The sequence below is a fragment of the Rhamphochromis longiceps genome, linkage group LG18 (assembly GCF_057381845.1).
Source record: "Rhamphochromis longiceps isolate RC_006_pf linkage group LG18, R_longiceps_female_GT1.1, whole genome shotgun sequence".
Taxonomy (NCBI): domain Eukaryota; kingdom Metazoa; phylum Chordata; class Actinopteri; order Cichliformes; family Cichlidae; genus Rhamphochromis; species Rhamphochromis longiceps.
The window spans coordinates 9,443,541-9,462,868 of NC_140574.1; the positions used below are offsets into that span (position 1 = coordinate 9,443,541).

At 40.1% G+C, this 19,328-nt stretch overlaps 2 protein-coding genes across 2 annotated transcripts; one reads left to right on the top strand and one right to left on the bottom strand.

Annotated features, from left to right (window-relative positions):
• The first annotated feature begins 1,361 nt into the window (after positions 1–1,361).
• Positions 1,362–8,608, top strand: pnp5b (purine nucleoside phosphorylase 5b). Its single transcript, XM_085389373.1, has 6 exons — positions 1,362–1,517; positions 3,808–3,977; positions 4,509–4,612; positions 5,687–5,862; positions 7,027–7,217; positions 8,046–8,608. The coding sequence occupies exons 1-6, from the start codon at positions 1,498–1,500 to the stop codon at positions 8,258–8,260; spliced, it is 876 nt and encodes a 291-aa protein (XP_085245499.1). The 5' UTR covers positions 1,362–1,497; the 3' UTR covers positions 8,261–8,608.
• Positions 8,609–12,545: 3,937 nt separating this feature from the next.
• Positions 12,546–17,910, bottom strand: LOC146647705 (uncharacterized). Its single transcript, XM_085388628.1, has 4 exons — positions 17,557–17,910; positions 17,252–17,316; positions 15,202–15,295; positions 12,546–15,110 (listed from the first exon to the last, which is right to left on the bottom strand). Exons 1-4 carry the CDS (start codon positions 17,762–17,764, stop codon positions 14,044–14,046), a joined length of 1,434 nt encoding a protein of 477 aa, XP_085244754.1. The 5' UTR covers positions 17,765–17,910; the 3' UTR covers positions 12,546–14,043.
• Between the last annotated feature and the right edge of the window lie 1,418 nt (positions 17,911–19,328).

Consider the following 19,328-nt stretch of genomic DNA (forward strand, 5'->3'; position numbering starts at 1 on the left):
CAAATGCACCACCCCCTGTGCTTGACAGATGACTTTTTTTTTTAAAAATGTCCTGATAAATATAAAGATAAAACCTTAGAACTGAAAGTGGGCTTACTTTTCTTTTTCTTTTAAATGACTGTATCTTTAGAAAACAATTGCAAGCTGTTGCTTTAAAAAAAAACGTTTTTTTTTCTTTCATAAAAACTTTATTAAAAGCGTAAAATTTGCACACAGAACCCAGGACAGCTCACACTGCTAAGTAGTGCCACATGGGAATGTACAACCTTGAGACTTGATCCACAATCGCCTTCTCACTATCTCAACACAGCTTAAAATCTTCTGAGTTCGTTTTCCTGTGAATCAGTTCATCCCTCCAAACACAGATCGATGATAAACTAGAATTTTTCATTGTTTCAAGTACATGAAGAAATGCCTACTCTTACCACGTGTGGTTAAGTTACTCTGGAAAGTTGATTTTCCTTTCCCTATCATTTGTCAACAAAGTCTGTATGCGGTAAGCTTTTTGAGCTGTGACAATTTATTCCTTCTAATATTTCTAGTAAATACTAGAAGAAATTAAAATATGCCGGATATTATGTAGCCTATGGTCCTTTTTGTATCACGTGCAGGGCGATTGCATCAGCACCAAAACCTGCACAACCACGTTCTTGAATGGGTTCGGTGCTGCCTTCAAGTCCTGTGGGAAATTCGACCAAAGTTTTGATGCTTGTTCAAAAAGCTAAAGAATAACTCCCAACATCTTACCTTCAATCTCCTTTTCAAATAGTATAACAATAATATCCCTCAGAAACATTTGCTTGTTTTTGATCCCGTTATTAAAAATGTTGTTGTTCTTTATCTATCCCAAAGTGGGTATATTCTTGTGTGCGCGGCAGTTTTATTTGGGTGTAAAACACGCTAAATAAAAGCTCGAGAAAGTTAAGAAAGCGAGGTAATATAGAATATATGAGCTAAGTAAGTAAATTTAAATGGTTTATAATAAAAGGCTAACAAGGTTAACTCATCTTAAGGGAATATTATATATAATTAATAAAGAATGTCTTACAGTTGGTATATTTGGACAAATGCGTATTAATAATTCGTAGTTATTTTTTCAGTTTCATTCTTAAGTATTAGAGGTGTATTTCAGTCAAAGTGGGAGCAGTCTCACTAATTTCCTTTTGTAACAAAAACAGAGGACGGATCCCGGCTCCTCAAGAGGCTGCCTCGTGTGGATTTTTGTCTTAATTCCACACACATCCTTCCTTATGTCGACGCGCTGTATCCTGAACGCAGCACCGATTGCTATGACTACTTGTGTTAACCAGTGCATCAGAGGCACACGCCTGTGGGTGGACCAATCAGAGCCTCCGATGTCATGCTATGCCAGCAGTGACATAGAAGGGTGGGGGTGTGAATCTAAAACCGGTCCCACATCAGGAAACCCGAATAATACCGACAGGACTCACTCTAACACAGAACAACCTGCTGACTCCATCTGAATCACATTCCATCATGTCTGAGTTTATCTCTGGGTGAGTGAACTATTCATACCTTCCTTTTGTATTCGTATTAAAGACTAAACATCTGTGTGTGATTAGAACTACTCGTGTAGGCAGACTCTATTTATGATGTATTAATCCCTCAAATACCAAATACTCGCACCTCTAGCATACGTTTTCTGTGTGGAGGCTGGATTAACTTTGTGTAGTCCATCACCGGGTTTCTATTCTGTTGAATGTGTATAGCTGCTTCTGTCGAACATCAATAAGGAAACTAATATCCTCAAACTGCTTAATTACGGTGGTCCTGATTTTTTTTAAAAAAATAGATAAATAAATAAACTGCCTGGGGCTTTAACATCTCTCCGCTCCGCTGGCAGTTTTCCTGAGTTCTTCCGCAGTCTTTGAACGCGCAATTACGCGCGGAAGAGCTACAACGTGCCCACCGGAACTGATGGATGGGGCGTACAAACCCCACACGAGATCCTCCGTGACGTCACTGAACCCGCTGTCCCATTACTGGCACAGAAAGGTGGTTTATTCACAGTGAACACACACTGTAATCTCCTCGTTGCCGTAATGCTTCCTTCATGTCGCAGTTTGTTTCATTTGACCACATGTGGGCCCAATGAGGTGTCCGTGAGTCAGCTACAGCCTCCACCACCATCACATAAAAGTGTGGGCTGGGTTAGTGACGGAGCGCACGTACCACTTTGAAAGAGGAAAAGAATGAAAACATTGGAAACGATTGAACAGAAATATTAGAACATGATTTTTGTTTGTTTTATTCTGTTTTTTAAATGTTGAGCGCGTAAAAAAGAACAGATCTTCACTTTCCCTCGATTTATTATCGGTTTTTTTTATCCTTATATAAAATAAGCATATACTGCCATTATTATAGTGCTTTTTTAGTACACATTTCACTGTACTCAGAACTATGTATGTGACAAATAAAGGATCTTGGATCTTGAATCTTGTCCTGCTTAAAACACCTGATCGAAGTAGCATCATTAATAGACCCATTCTACCACCTGGATTTTTCCAACTACCGTGAAGCTTCTTTCTGAACGAAAAAGAAGGTCTTTAAAGGGGCTTTAGGGGGTTCAAAGGGCGGGATTAACTCCCAAACTCCTCCAGAGTCTTCAGTTATTCTTGTGGTAATTACACTGTGGTGATTTTAATTACAATAGCTCCACTTGGGTGGGTGAGTGGGGGAAGGGTTGGGATGTTTTGTACCACTAATGAAATGATTTAAAACACATGTGATATTTAAAACTACATGTGATATTTCCATTGGTGATAGGCATCCACTCTACAAATCAGTGCCTTACCATATGTGGTTAAGGCCTCTGCATCTACTGCATAGGATGAGGGGGGTGGCCAGAGGGCAAGCATGCAGTGAAGCTAATTTGGCAATACGTGGTGTGTAACAAGCAGAATAAACAAGTTCTCTGATGCTATCTTGCTGAGCCCCTTTTTATGCTAATATTCAGCTTTAATAAGACACTTCCCCAGTCTTTGTTAATGGCTTATATATCGGATGAGCCTGTTAACAGCTCACTTTGATCCGGTTAAAGATAAAGTGTTTGTAGAAAAGAGCACAGACAGGTTAAACAATATTTAGTTTGCTTTTGATTAAACTATTTGCTTTTGGGGTTGTTTTTAAGGTTTTATGTTATCTCATTGGTTCTATTTCATGTGGAACAACCTAGTGGCTGTAATCAAGTGGCTTTACAACATTTTATTATTTATATAGTTTAAAAAAACGTAGCCATCCTCAGGAAATTAACAGGGTTATAAGTAAAGTTAAAGAGCCGTGCTGGTGGTGATCAGAGCACAGAAGGCAGAAAACCGTCAGTGTTGATGTGAGAATTGACTCCTCAGATGTACAGACAAACAAAACTGAACAATAAAAGGTGCATCGATGTTTGGTTGAGAAACATTTCATTCTGTTTACATCACACAGGCATTTCACTCAACCACCTGACCGTGACACACTGTATGTTTGCACAATAACAGGATATTAAGTGTGTTTGTACATGTCTGTTCAAGACATTCATTTCAGCTCAGGAACTGTACAGGATACTCCTCCTTACAAATTGCATCGGCTGAAATGGCAAATCACTGTTATTTCCTGGTAAAGGAATGCTGTATGCAGTATGAATTTGTGTGTAAGAAGACTAAAGCCTCTATGTCAGACCTTTGAGATAAATACTATAAATAAAAACTGACTTTGTTTGTGTGTCCTCACATGTTAGGCCACGTTCTGCTTTGAAACACTGCATAACTTCATGTTTTCATATATGTTTCTCTTGCTTTCCAGCGTCAGCTATGAAGAATGCAAGACCACAGCTGATTGGCTGCTGTCGAACACACAGGTGCGGCCGATTGTGGGAATCGTGTGCGGTTCAGGCCTGGGAGGTCTGGCTGAAATGATCAAGGACCCGCAGATTTTCAAATACAGCGATATTCCCAATTTCCCCCGGAGTACAGGTATCCACAACCTCCAGCAGTTTGGGAAACACAACTGTTTGTTTGTTTGTTTGTTTGTTTGTTTGTTTGTTTGTTTGTGTGTGTGTGTGTGTGTGTGTGTGTGTGTGTGTGTGTGTGTGTGTGTGTGTGTGTGTGTGTGTGTGCGCGCGCGCGCACGCGCATGCTTGTGACCTTGATTCGACACAGTCCCACGGCACTTTATGAAACAGTCTTAAGATTTAATCTGCTGATTTTTTTATTCTTGGACATGAATTGTCATTACACTGCTCTTAAAAAGGGTGAGTTGAACCATATAAACTGTTCAGTTAGAATTAGGAAGTACAAATACTGTCTTAGGTGTAGAAAAAGATCATGTTTTGGGTTAAAATATAATAGTTGCCACTTTTCCTACTTTTAGAGCTTCATCTTCTTCATTGTCAAATCCAGCTTTTCAACTGTGCTGACTCATGACTACTTCACACTTTGCCATAAGATTGGGCTGTGTTGTGAATTGCACTGGGGTCTAACAGTGTGTGTTTGTGTGTGTTGCAGTGCATGGTCATGCTGGCCGGCTCGTGTTTGGAACACTAAAAGGGAAGCCATGTGTATGCATGCAGGGCAGGTTCCACCTGTACGAGGGCTACCCCATCCAGAAGGTGAGTAGAGACAAAAAGCTAACACAGGCAATAAAAGCTTGTCGTTTTTTTGCTATCAGAGTCTTCTGGACTAGAGCAGGTTCTTCCATTTAGAGGACATTCCATAGATTCTCACAGGGTCAATAAGTTGTATTCAGTCAGAGGACAAAAGGAAACCTGAGGCAGTGGTGGGGAGAGGAAGTACACAGTCATTTCTGGATGGCTGAACATTGTAAATGTTCTGTATCGATACTATACACCCGATTTTAGCTTTGTGGTTTGTGAGTGTTAGCAGCACATAAGTCCCAGTACTTTAAACCCCTGTAGTCCGTATCATAAAATGCTAAATTAAAGGATTGTATCCCTCAGACAACACAGCAGATGTTTATTCGAATGTATGTTTTACCTAATTGAACAATACAGAAGATTTTAGAGAGATTTACTCATAATATACTTCCAATCATAGAGATACAAAATGTGGATGAATAAAAGCCAAAAAGCTTTTAATAAAAACATTTTAAAAACTCAGCAGGAACTTTTTCCCCTCAGACACTGGTCAGGATTATGCAGGGTTATCCACAGGCTTTTCTGTCCAGTGTTTACAGTGGAATAGTTTATCTAGTAGAAAGTTATTCCCACAAAAAGTGCCAGCTCGGAGCTTTGAAGACACAAACAGCTGCTGAGCATCTCAAATGTAAATCTCAGGTTTCTAAGGCTTCTGGAAGATTACTCACTCCCAGACTTTTGCTGTGGAGCGCATGGAGACTAAACAATGAGAAAATTAGCGTTCTCTCTGACTTGGATGGCTCCTTAAATGTAACGTTGATCTAAGCTTGTTATGTCGACTGCTCTCGGGAGAAGACAACTGTATTCAGGTTATCAGTGTAGGAAATTTCTTTGTGTCTATTGTTACATCAGTGTGTTAATAAATAAAGGTGAATTTCCTAAATCGATAACTGAGAGCAGTTTTCTTCCACACATTTCATGTCTCTTGTGTTATTCAATGTTCGCTTTGCATGAGTTTTGCTTGTTTGTCTTATAACGTTAACACACGTTTTTTTTTGTGTGTGTTTTATATTCACTTATTTATACTAGATCACATTGCCCATGCGCGTCTTCAAGCTGATGGGCGTAGAGACGATGATAATGACCAACGCAGCCGGAGGCCTCAACCAGGACTACAAAGTGGGGGACATCATGGTCATCAAGGACCACATCAACATGCCAGGGTTTGCTGGGGTCAACCCGCTGTCTGGACCCAATGATGACAGGTAGGTGGAGGTGAGGGAGGGGTAGAAGCAGATATTGAAGATAGCATTTTTTGGTTTGAAGCTTTTCTAGCTAATTTTTTTCTCAGTACATTAAGCATTAAATTTTGCTGTTCCAGTCATTGTTAACATTTCCCTGTAGCTATGAAAGTCGACCAGTCCACTATCAGTCTAAGGGCTTCTGTTGTTATAAATAAAGCAGGCTGAATGTGAACCTGTGTAACAAGAAGCGTTGGAGAAGATTTCCTCTGAATTAAAAACAAACTGTTATGAATGAGCCGTTGTTTCGCTCAGTATAAACATTTAGACAGACCGACCGCTAAAATCATTAACAAGACCTTGGAAAATGCCTCACCCTGGTGCCACCCGATGCTACACTCTCAGCGTACACATGGTTGAATTTTACTCACAGTTAAAGTAGCCCTGGGGCCACAAGAGAGGCACCTTTCGGACTTAAGTTTGTTCAGGTTTAACCTTGGTACAAACACATTTACATGAATGTTAGAAAGGATGCGCTGCAGTAACAGAATTTGCTCATTCTGCTACTTATTTTATCATAACTGACTGCTGTCCTCCTAAAGATCGCAAATTTTATGTTTGTAAGCAACTCGTGGTCCCCAAATCATTTGGTTAAATATTTCAAGCGAGGGCTACACCGTCACTGTGCAAACAATTGAGCTGTTCTAAGTTCCCTCCTCCACCATGACAAATGTGCATTGTTGGGCCCTCCTACACAAAACTGTGACTCTTCAGACCTTTAACAACAATAGGCATTTGATTTTTAGGGTCAGCAAGTATGCCTGTTGTTTAGGGTGGCTTCACACTGGAGGCTTTGCATGACACTTATTTAATGCTGGCCACAGAGCCAGGTTGAGACATTAACAACTGCCAAGTGGGGATGTTGTGGTTTATTTAAAATTATGACCAGCTTATGTTGGTCTGTTATAATGAACATAGCACATTCTTATCTCTGTAAGAGATGCTGAAAGATAAGACAATTTGGCTGATGAAAAATATCCTTTGTGAGCTTTTTATCTTCTCATGATCACATTAAAAAACTCTGAGTATCTATTTGTTGGGTAACTTCAGTATTGAGTCATAGCTGTGTAGATTCCTGTCTTTTGTTGTGTAGATTCTTTTGCGTCAACACTCCTGTTCTCCCTTCAGGTTTGGCTTGCGTTTCCCCTGCATGTCTGATGCCTACGATCGCAAGCTCCGGCAGCTGGCGCACGATGTGGCCGCAGACCTGGGCTTTAGTGAATTTGTGCGTGAAGGCGTGTACTGCGTTCTCGGAGGCCCCTCCTTCGAAACCATTGCCGAGTGCCGCATGCTGCACATGCTAGGCGCTGATGCTGTCGGTGAGTTTTAAATGTTGCTCTCTCACACAAAAACACATCGACTTCTGTTTTAATATTCCTACGCGCCTCACATTGTCCCAATCCCGAATCATCACAACTACAAGCAGATATCTTTTTGAATGAATGGAGATCTGATCTGATCCAAAATGGATTTCTTGCTCTAGGATGGATATTAGTTGCTTATTTAGGAGAAGAATTCAGATAATAGTCTTGTTCAGGATGGAGGGTGAAGTAGAGTTCAAAAGTAAAGCAGTCAGTTTACTGGTTGATCGAGGTTCCTACTCTCATCTGTCTCTGCAAACTGTGTGTCGTGGCTGAAAGAATAAAATCACAGATCCATGTTTACCCTGAGAGATAAGGTGAAGAGCTCTGTTACTCATGGGGAGCTCAGGATCGGTGCTTGGGCTTTTAGGAGGCCTGTTGAAAGTCTTATCAGATTAATTTACTTCTTAAAGGAGCTGCTTTAATCGATCAAGCAGTCTCTTTTATAATATGATATGCAGAATAGGCCTTTTTCAGATGTAAGGCAAAGGAAAATTCTTGTTAGGGACTGCAAAACACAAACAAGGCATTTAATGGATAAAATAATAATCAACATATCAGCATACCTCACACAGACGAAACGTGTCATCCCTCTATAGAAAAAGATTGCCCAAATACACTAATATACCCAAAACTACATCCATATGTACAATACTAAATAAAATCTGACAGTTAAATAATTTCATATTTGTTCTTCTAGTTTAAGAATAAGCTTTATGCCATTTAATTAAGGAAGTATATTGAGAACGTCAGTGTTATAACTTACCTTTTCAATTTTTAATGCAGGGATGAGCACAGTACACGAGGTGATCGTCGCCCGCCACACCGGGATGCGCTGCTTCGCCTTGTCTCTGATCAGCAACCGCGCAGTGATGGACTACGACAGCCACGAGAAGGCCAACCACGAAGAGGTCCTGGAGACGGGCAGGCTGAGGGCCGAGCAGATGGAGAAGCTCGTGTCCACCATTGTGGCTCAGCTGGAGCATAACATCAATAACTGATAGATGACCTGGTGGCCACCGTCACTGCACTTGATCTCTGCATCACAGCTAGAGGATTTCTATCAAAACGCTTAGCTGAAAGCAATTTTTAAAGCACAATGCTTGTAGAATGATGAACTACTTTCTTAGCGAAACTTTTTAGTCTTATGAGCTTGGAAACTAGTCCACATAATAAGCTTTGTTTACATTTACACTGCACAGATACTGTGTTAGGACAAACGTTCTCTTGACTATTTCCTGCTGTAGTATACTGTACTGTGTCCAGCTGCAAAGGGATTCAGTGAAACAGTATCGTGTTATAAAACCTAAATTATTAACCTATTTATTTCTCATTCTCTTACATTCCCTCACATCAACTATTCGCTAATATGAAAAACAAATGATGTTCACATTTTTTTTTATTTAAGAGGACCAACTCATTCAGCATACGTTCCTGTCAATTTGACTAAAGTGGTAATAATGTTCCTTTTTTTTTTGTAGAGAAAATGTAAATTATAAACTATTTATAGAAAATGTATTTAAGTAGGTTTTTTGTATTTGTTTTTTTTAATGTATAGACTACATTGAAGAAAGAGACATGGCACAGTTATGAAAGAAAGTAGATTACATTAAAAATGTCTTGCCATTTCCTGTCACTGTGTAAACTAACAGGCCGGCTGTGCGTCAGCCTGTGCTTTTAGTGGTACTTTACTAAGATCTGTAACAACTATAGCTCAGCTTTTACAATAAATTACTCTGTTGGAAAACTAAAGTGGTTTTTGTGTGCTGCGTTTGAAACTGTGGGGCTGAATGTTTCTGTGATCAATCACAGGATGTCTCTCTCCAGTCATCTTGAAATGATTTAAATCAATCTTCATTTTCATGCTAAAGCATTAAGAGACTCAAAATTAAAGTAATGTTCTTTTGTTATTCGTGTGCAAACATTTCCTGACTGTTCTCACCTTTTTATTTGTGAAGTTAGTGTCTTTCATTCAAGTATTTTTGTACCCCTTTGGTTTATTTATTACCTTGTAAACGTGCCACTAAAGCAAAGACAATCTGATCAGCTTAATTTAAATAACTCCTAAATTTTTAATGTTATTTTTAATATTCGGCTTCACCTAAAGGACAAAGAAAAATACTGTTGGACCAAAAAAGGTGAAGAAATCCAAACTGTGTCCACACATAAAGGAGCCTGTTAGAAGAAAACCTTCAATTAAAGCACAACCTGCTAGCTCAGTGTAAGCTTCCCTGAGTAAGAATTTAGTAGGTACTCAGTTTGTTTCTCATTTTATCTGCAGTCCTTATCCTCCTTTCTTATCACTGACAGCCTCCCCTAACTTTCCCATGCATTTTCTACTCTGCATGCCACCTCTGGTCACTTTCTTACCCAAATATCACCCACTGCCATTTGCTCCCTTCCTCCTCCCATGAAAAGAAAAAAAATTCCATGACGCTCAGGCACTGCTGTTTATAGCCAAACAAGGTTGTGAGAATTTTACAAGCTGTCTGTAATCCAGCATCCAAAAGAGGGCGATCAGGTGTCTGCACAAAATGTGCTGAATAAATACACAGAAACAAAGAATCATCCTGTGGGTGTGAAGGCTAGATTTATGGAAAAGTACGCACATAAACCTTTGTGAGTCCTCAGTGTACTGTGAGTAATTTGCTTGCTGTTCATAAAAATATGTTGAACGCAAAGCGGTTGACATATTTTCACTTCTGGTTCCTCCTTCGAACAAGAAAGTTAAAGGTACTGATCTGCACTATTTGACTTGAACACACTTTATATATAAGCTTTGAATCGCCACAGATAACACGTTCTACAACTTGCAGCTGAGGTAAAAGACAGAAGACAGATTCTGCTGAAATGTGAGTGGAAATATATACAGGATTACTAATAAGGCCATAGGAATAGATCGCACCTCTGATCTCTGAATGTACTCGAAGCAGTCTGGCCATTCTCCTCTGACCTCTGGCCTCAACAAAGCATTTTAACCTAGAGAAGTGAAGTTCACTAGATTTGTTCTCTTTTTCAGACCTATTTTCTGTAAACTCTGTCACCAGTTTAACTTAGATGTTGAAATGCATTGAGTTGCAGTCATGATCAGATATTTACACAAGACAAACAGCTGAACAATAGTCGAAAACGCACACACAAATAAAGTGTCCGCATGTGTGCAAGTTATTAGTTAAGAGACAAAGGTTTAGACATTTCCGCTTCAGCTCTGTGTGTTATTATTTAGAGGGGACACGATTACTGTCATCGCAGCTATAAAACTAAGAACACAGAAGCCCCGCCCACCTACTGTTTAATCCTTGTGAGAGGCATCCAGCTGACAGAAAGTTGGCTCAAAGGTAGGTGAAGTGAGCTAAAACAGGATGTTTTACACAGAGGATAAACTGAGGGGTTGTATTAAAATGGCCCATTATTGGACAAATAAGCCTTTGAAAACTTCCTCCACTTACATCAAAAAAGTCTCACAAATATGACAGCTGTTCTCGAAAGATAATGTAGAAGAAAAAGGAAGTGTTTTTCACACGCCATCTACCGGGGCACACTGCACCCGGGCAGTTTTTTGTTGTACTTTACAACCTCCCAATAAAAAGCCACATTAAAACTGTGTATTTAATCCTGCCCACAAAGATAAACTTTAAATTTAACCAACAAGATTTTCCATATTAGTTCTGTGCACGTGCTCTTACCAAAAACTCTGACAGGTTTTGAACAAGGCCAAGAGTCTGGAGCCTTGAAAACGGGATAGAGAAGTAATAACAATAATGATAATACATTTTATTTTAGGCGCCTTTCAAAACACTCAAGGTCACCTTACACAGAAGACTGACGTCACAGTGTTGATCTGTTGATGATGATGATATTGAAAAGTCCATGTTAACCAAGGTTAATATTTAACATTATAGCATAATAATCATTCTTTAGCATGTTATATTTCCAACATTTATTAATAGAACAAACCCAGAGTAAGGCCATATTTGGTAGTAAAATTGGGATATTGACTCGATGAAAGCAAATAAAAAAAAATAAAATAGTATTTCAGGTATGCCAGCATTATTTTTCTAAGAATGAATGTGTTATTTCATGGATCTGTTGTCTGGAAACCATAGAAGTAAATTTCGCAGTAATCCACTGCTGTTTAGAGATTTCAGTATAAACCAAGTGAGCTGGCATTACAATCCAAAAGGCTTATCTTATAAACTACAGGAAGCAGTTTTATCCAAATGATCTCAGGCCTGTTACAGCCTGTGTACGACTCAATCTACTGTCTCAGTGTTACAGGGTTTCTCCTCTTTGAGAGCCTGACAGTCCAAGAGAAAACAGCGAGTGAAGAACACAAAGCATGAAGAGGTGGAATAACGCAAAGAGACAGAGACAAGTGCTCTAGAGGCTGATGTGCCTGTCGCAGGACTGTCCTGAGAGCAGTTTATGTAAGAGGCTGTAAAATACATGAAGTTCACAGGCAGGTGGTTGCTGTTAGTTCCTGTAATAAACATCAAAGTGTGAACTCCCTGTTCCTGTTCAGGCAGCAGCATAGTTCCCTTTTTGCACAGTCACCCTGGATGAGTTACAACGCCCTCTGCTGACATCTCATCTAATGGACTGACTGCAAATCTGATGAGTGCATGGCATGCTGCAGTAGTGTCTGTCTGCAATTTCAGTCTGTTGTTCGGTGGTCGGCAGGCGAGTTTTGTAGATATAAATCAGGTTATTGATTTATGTAACGCCAGATCCCAACAGTCGCCTCAAGGCGCTTTATGCCTAAGTTAAAGAGGCCACAATAATAGAGACGTTTAATTGTCGTGCAATTAAAATGCTATGATGCTTATATAAAATGATAAGTGTATAAATGCTAAAAAAAAAGGGTCATTTTCACATGTCGGTGGGTGTTTGTTAGGTAAAATAAAATTTAATCTAGATAAGGTTTAAAATTAGTTGCCATGACTATTGCTGAAGTCTTGTAGTTTGCAGAGAAGCAGACAGAAATTTGGTGGATTACAGTAGGATGCTATAATCTGAGCATCATCTGATTGCTGACCGAGTAAATTAATTATAAAATGTTCCTATTAAATATCTTGTTTGTGTTACAAAATCAAATCTTAAAATCAAAGGCTTGTTTTTTTTCGTGTCTTTCACGTAATTGGTTTTTGGACCATTGTTGTTCAAGACAAAAAGTTAAAGCTGTGGTTTTAACCTTTTTGTTTTAAGGGAAAAATCCCCAAAGGTTTTACTAATGCTAAAATTCAGCTTGTATCCGTTTCTATTGTTAATGACTCACAAAATGGTGAATTACTTAATGGTCAACGTGACAAGAGTTAAATAACATTAATCAGTCATATATCTTTTGAAAGTTAATGGATTAAAATAATATTTGCAGCCTAATTTTGAATGATAGTGAACTCAGGCAAGTAGTTTGAGGAACTCTGTGTCAGCAGGGAGTGGTTTCCTGGTTCAGGTGTATGAAGGAGAGCTGGAGCGGTGTGATGGGAGCACTGCCAGCTGAGGAGAGGCACAGCTGTCTCGCATAGCTAATTAACCTCGCAGTCAGAGTTTTCAGAACAGCCAGCGCTCCACGGCCGGGCACGTGAAGTGGAGCAAACAGAAGTGTGTACCTGTGAGTTATAGTCACATAACTGTGAGTACAAACCACAACATGACATTCATTTTTACTACGCGAGTAGCTGCACCCAAGAGCTCGAAGTTTGTCGTTGAAAAAGTGTGACGTCCAAAACCAGAAACACTGACAAAACCCTCTATCCCTTCATCCATCTAAAGGTCTGAATTTAATTCTTTCATGTGAGTATAACAGCAAAAAAATGCATCTGTTGGTTTTGATAACAGTTTTAATATAAAGCATAACAAAGAGCAAAGGGTTTATGGGAAGAGTTTCATGGAAAATCTAACAGAGAGGACGAGTCAGGCAGGCTTCGAACGTCTGACATTAAAGCACAAACCTGAGAAAAGTTTGAATGAATTTGAATGAAAAACCTTTGTCAGAGTGAATGGGGGTAATGAGCATCTTGTGCTTGTAAGGTTTCAGTACTGAGATGACACGAACCCCAGTTCGACATGAGAAGCAAAAACAAACAGGAAGTCAGAGCAGATCTGCACTTATGCAGGTAACTGTAAGAGCAAAGCCACGTGGTTTTAGATGATGACTCAGCCATTTAAGAGCTTGGTGGCGATCGTGGCTCAACAGTTGGGAGTTCGCCTTGTAATCGGAAGGTTGCCGGTTCGAGCCCCAGCTTGGACAGTCTCGGTCGTTGTGTCCTTGGGCAAGACACTTCACCCGTTGCTTGGTGGTGGTCAGAGGGCCCGGTGGCACCAGTGTTCGGCAGCCTCGCCTCTGTCAGTGCACCCCAGGGTGGCTGTGGCTACAATGTAGCTTGCCATCACCAGTGTGTGATTGGATGGGTGGATGACTGGTTGTGTAAAGCGCTTTGGGATCCTTAGGGACTAGTAAAGCGCTATACAAATACAGGCCATTTACCATTTAAGAGCTTGGTTTTCCTTTTCCATTTTTTTGGATTTCTAGCTTTGGAAGGGTTTCACAAACGTGTGAACGAGGGTGCAGTTCAGTTTCACATTTTGATCATTTTAAGTACTTAAAAAGAAGCAAACATGTTGATATCCAGATGGATTTTGCATAGTAAAATATGCATTAATATACAAAGTTGTTCAGTAATGCCATATGGTTAAAAAAAAATCCCACTGGAAAAAAAAGCTGCCGTCCACTGAATATTTGATTCTCAGACCGTCGTCTTTCACCTCGACCACTCGCACCACCTCAGCTGTAGGTGTGAATGATTCGGTGTCGCTTTAAATGATGCATGAGGATGAAGGTTTTCCCGCACTGTGAGCAGCTGTATGGTCGTTCCCCGCTGTGCGTCCGCTGGTGAACCCTCAGGCTGCTCTGCTGCGTGAACCTCTTCCCGCACTGTCCGCAACCGTACGGCTTCTCTCCCGTGTGAGTCCGGTGGTGTATGCTGAGGTGCGACGAGCACTGGAAACTCTTCCCGCACACCGTGCACCAAAACGCTCGCTTTCTCTTGTGGCTCTGCTGGTGCAGCTTGAACTGGTGGAGGCGGCTGAACGACTTTCCGCACTGCGAGCACCCGTAGCATCGGGCCGTCCCAGAGAGGGGTTTGTGTAGGCTGTGAGGGTTAAAGCTGCTCGGTGTGAACGTGTTGTGCGACTGAGTTACAACTGGTCCGTCTCGAGTTGCGGTCTCCCTCTCAGGGTCTTCCTCTAGCTGGCTCAGGTGAGTGGAGTGTGACGCGTTTCTCTGCGGGTAAATTAGTTCCTTCTGCTTGTCTTGCTGCAATAACGGAGCCTGCGACCTAGGCTGGAAATCTGACGACTGTGGAACGTCCTTCTGATATTCGCTGTTGTAAATCCCATTGCAAAGCCTCTGAGAAGGCAACTGCTGGACGTTAGTCGACTTGCTCAGGTTAGAAGCTACATTTGGATCTGAATGGTCCGGGTACGTGTTGGAATACTCCTCTACTACACTAGAGAAGTCAGGGAACCCAGTGTCAATGTCATTACCTTCAATTATGGACGACCAAATTTGATTCTCCCTTTCATCCAATGAAAATTCAGCAGCAAGTTGCGTCTGCTTCCCCACATTGTGCTGGCACCCATCCTGTCTGAATGCCAGTCGATCTTCTTCCTTCTCTGTCTTCACTGTGAACTGAAGGCTACTGATGTCTACTGCACGCTGGGCAGAGTTAAACGAGTCACTGAACTCTGATGGCTTCTGTCTGGCAACCTCTGGATGGGTTAACTGGTGGCCCTCTTCAAACTGCTGGTTCTCTGGAGCACTAGCAGCGTTAGGGTACTGAACAGCAGAACCTGCAGGTGACAGGTGTTAGGAGACTTCAGGTAAGGGTGTGAAGTTCAATTAAGGTTTAATTCTTGCACAAAACCTAGGTCTTCAACTCACCAATTGGTCCAGCAGAATCACTGATCCATAGAGCCTCATCTGGACTTTCTTCTTTAATTGTGAAGGAAACAGTTGCATCTTCAATCTCAGGAAACTACACAAAAAGGGCATGGATTACCTTATTTGTTTTTCAACTTGAGAACTTCTAAGATATATGTTAATAATATAGAGATTGCAACACCAGAATCTGCCAAATTAAGTTTTATATTTCACTTCTTTTAGCTTTGTTTTCCCCTCTACAAACAACTTACTAATTATTAATCCACCCTTTTCATAACACAGCTACCTGCCATAAATAGAAACACCTATGGGAGTGGTGTCACACAAACAAAGCCTCAGCAATGAAACCAAAACTATAAGATTAAGAGGTGACATTTCCGCAGCGAGGTGACATTTATCATATAACTGACACTATTAGATTAACACACAGGTTTTTGATCCACTTTTTGAACTAGTTTATCACCAGTGTCAGCTGCCCATTTTTCCCCCCATTTTTCTTTTACAATTTGTGAAAAAATATATACAACCACTAAAAGTTTCTGGATTTTTTTTGTTTAGAAAGGCAAACTTTTAATTCTTTTGGAAAACAAAATAAAGATGACGCTTTAAGATAAAGTTACCATTTCAATCATTTACAGTACAAAAACAGCAACAGCAATTACTTTAACTGGTGTGTGAAGGCCTAGCAGAAATACAGTGAGGTCCTTCTGAGCCTCTGATTATGGGGAACTGTGCATAAAAATGCCCATAATTCCTGAAAGGTTAATGTAACAGTTTTGTTAAACCCCTTCAATTAAAGGCTGAAAGTCTGCGCTTTCACCACATCTCGATTGTTTGATCTAAAATCCACTGTACTGGTGTACAAAACTACACATCTTATATCCACGTCCAAACACTGTAACTTTTTGTAGGCTTTTCGGAAGTGTTCATCAGTCTGGGTGTGAAAATTTCTGATCACTCTAACATGAAAGATTTTTGAGAATCCCCTCAATGCAAACTCAACAGATGACCTCACATTATATCTAAGCAGTTTTTAATATGAAGTAGAACTCACAAGTAAATAAATGACTATAAGGGACCTTCTGCAGAGGCAGCGAAACAGCGCAAAACCACAACACTTCCACCACTAAACTTCACAGATGGTGAACAGTTTTTCTCATCTTTTGTCTGCACCAAACATGTCTACTGTTACTCCAGCCATACAGCTCTACTGTTTCTTTATTTTTCTGATGCTAACACTTTGACACTAACAGCTAAAGAATAAATGAACAAATGCTCAAGTTTTTTGCAAGACTTCTTGTTGCATCAGTCAATCTGCCCCTGGGTTGAACTGACCTTCCACGTGTGGGGGATTTTATCTCATATCATTTGGGGATATGTTTGAATTCCCATGCTCACAGGCAATACACGTTTTCTTGTTTTATTTGTTTATTTATTTATTTTTATATGAACACAATCTTCAGATATTGTCTTGATGACAACCACAAACTTCAACAGCAAAGAGAACAGCAGAGCACAAACCTCACAGCTTTCAGCTGTCACTGTTAAAGGAAGCTCAAATCGCAGACGCCTAACCTGGACCTGATTTTAAGTCTAGGTGTGTGACACAGAGGGGGTAACAAAATAACTCGAGATGCAAATCTTACCCCATCGTAACCACCATGAAAGACCTACAGGTGCTATTTTGAAGGATTATTGAAATAACTTTAATTTAACAAGGAATAAAATTAACAGTTTGTTGACTTTTCTTCAAAACATTTTTTATCCTTCAATCACCATTCTTGCTGTTACAAAGTTATCCCTTAGATGTCACTTCATGGTTGTTTAAAGGCCAGGTCTCCCTTTTAAAACATCTAAATTAAGCGGAGTTACTTTTTCCATGTAGCTGGTATGTTTTTAAACTGTGTAAACATTGAAACTTGCAGCAACATATTCATTTTATGTATGACTTCTCTAAAAACAAAAAAGTTTGTTTTGTTTGGGGGTTTTTTTAAAAGAGCAAATGTTGTCCAAAAGGCAACAATTATTAGAGCATGTAGTAAACACAGACCTTCATATCTCTTGCAGGGTGCGGACAGTTGCTACCCACATCAGTTCCTCTGTCCATGTAGTTTTCTGGTTGCAGAAGGGAAGAAAAATCTCAATTTGAAAGCTCAGGCAGAGGAAAAGTAGATATTATTTGGAGGGGGAGTAAAATACCTCGAAATTCATTTACAAAAATAAGCAGAGGTTAACATAAAACACACCAGCGGTGGCTTTTTAAATCAAATTCTTCCTGCGTTTGGTTCTACTTCTACATTTAGATGCACAACACACTGAGTTGTCAGTTGGCACAAACAGTGATGGAAATCTTACCGAATCCTCGCTGCAGCTGCGCATTTTTGCTCTCCATCACCAGCAGTTTCCTCTTCAGCATCTCGTTCTCGCTCTGCTTTCGGGATATTTCAAGATGCAGAAACGCACATTTGTCATCGACTAGTTTGGATATCTCTGCCACTGCTGCCTTCACCAGAACCTCCATTATTGAGGATAACTGTGTTTGAAAGGGAATGCACGTCGCCATGTTGACTCATTCAAAGTAATATATGCCAGGTAAATTAGAAGAATTAGTAAGTGCTTCCAAGTAGTGGTTTAAAAAATGTGAAAAGAAGCGACGCAGTAGAAAATTTTTACATCCCTGTGAGCATCATGCTAGCTGAAACCTTTCTTCCGTGTGGCGGAGGGCTTTACCATAAATACACGAATAGAGGCGCGGTGGAATAACAGGTACGAGGCCTTCATCCTTCTGAGTCATCACCCATGGGTGTTAAATTTGAGCTAAAACTGCACGTAGAAAGGAAATTGTGGGTTAGGAAATGAGATAAAGGTCAATAACCAGCTCAAAGATTAGTTTAGATTCTTGTTGTATTTTATTGGGAAATATGCCACATGGTCTCAAAAAACAAGTCAGATTGTACTTACAAATACTAATTGCAGTAGTAGTAAAAACTAAAGAAAGATAGAAAAAATGTTTGAATAAAGAAAGTTCAGGAAATGTGTGTAAATGGAACAACAGACCTTCTCTTTGGGACTCCAGGACATCAGTAAAAAATTTAGAAAATACAAGAAAACATACGTGGATACCTTAATCTAGTTCATTTGCTTTTATATGAATTTGTTTGGAGACCTTTTTTCTGTGTAAGAAGAACCTGTGAAATAGATCTCTTGGTACAAATGAGTACCAGACCAATCATACCTCTAGACTAAACCCTTAACATATTTTTGACGGGTGTGTTATCCTTCTGGAAGCAGCCATCGGTAGATGGGTGCACTGTGGTCATAAAGGGATGAGCAAGCAACAACACTCAGATAGACTGTGGTGTTTAAAGAAAGCTCAATTGGTACCAAGGTGCCCGAACTGTGCCAAGGAAAGATCGACCACACTGCTACACCACCAGCAGCACTCCGAACCCCGATTTTTCCTCAGATTGTGACCCTAAAATCTGATTGTTGCAACAGAAATCAAGACTCATCCCTCATATTGTACAGTTTTGGTGAGCCTGTGTGAACTGTATCCTCAGTTTCTTGTTCTTAGCTGCCAGCACCCAGTGTGCTGTTTACAAAAAAGTTTGAAACACACAAAACAGATTTGAGAAAGCTAAATCCAGCCACTCGTGGTGCGTCACAATTAATACCAACTTTCATTGAGACCATCTTTCACTGTCAGTTTAAAGACATTGTGGAATTGTGCCTTTACCACTGCCCTCGACTCAGAATGAAGCAGACACCAACTTCGAAGAACCAAAAGAAACACGTGCGCATTGTCACAGGGCATTTGTGGCAAGCAAAATTTAAAATGTTTATGGCTTGGTGCCACAGTTGATTGTCTCTAGAAGTAATAACTCCCTTCATAACAGTATCTCACAAGCCTTAATGTGATAACTAAAAACTCCACCTATTCATCCAAATGTGCCCACGGCAGGATCTTAAGAAACACAACATGGCAACAACCAAAATGCCGTTATTGGGGTTCAAGATCAGGGTTTTACAAACAGATCATGGTAGTCACGGTAACATCGCCCATGTTTTAAATCTTCTCATTTTAATCTCAAATACACAACTGAATTTAATTACTCTCTTATTACTTA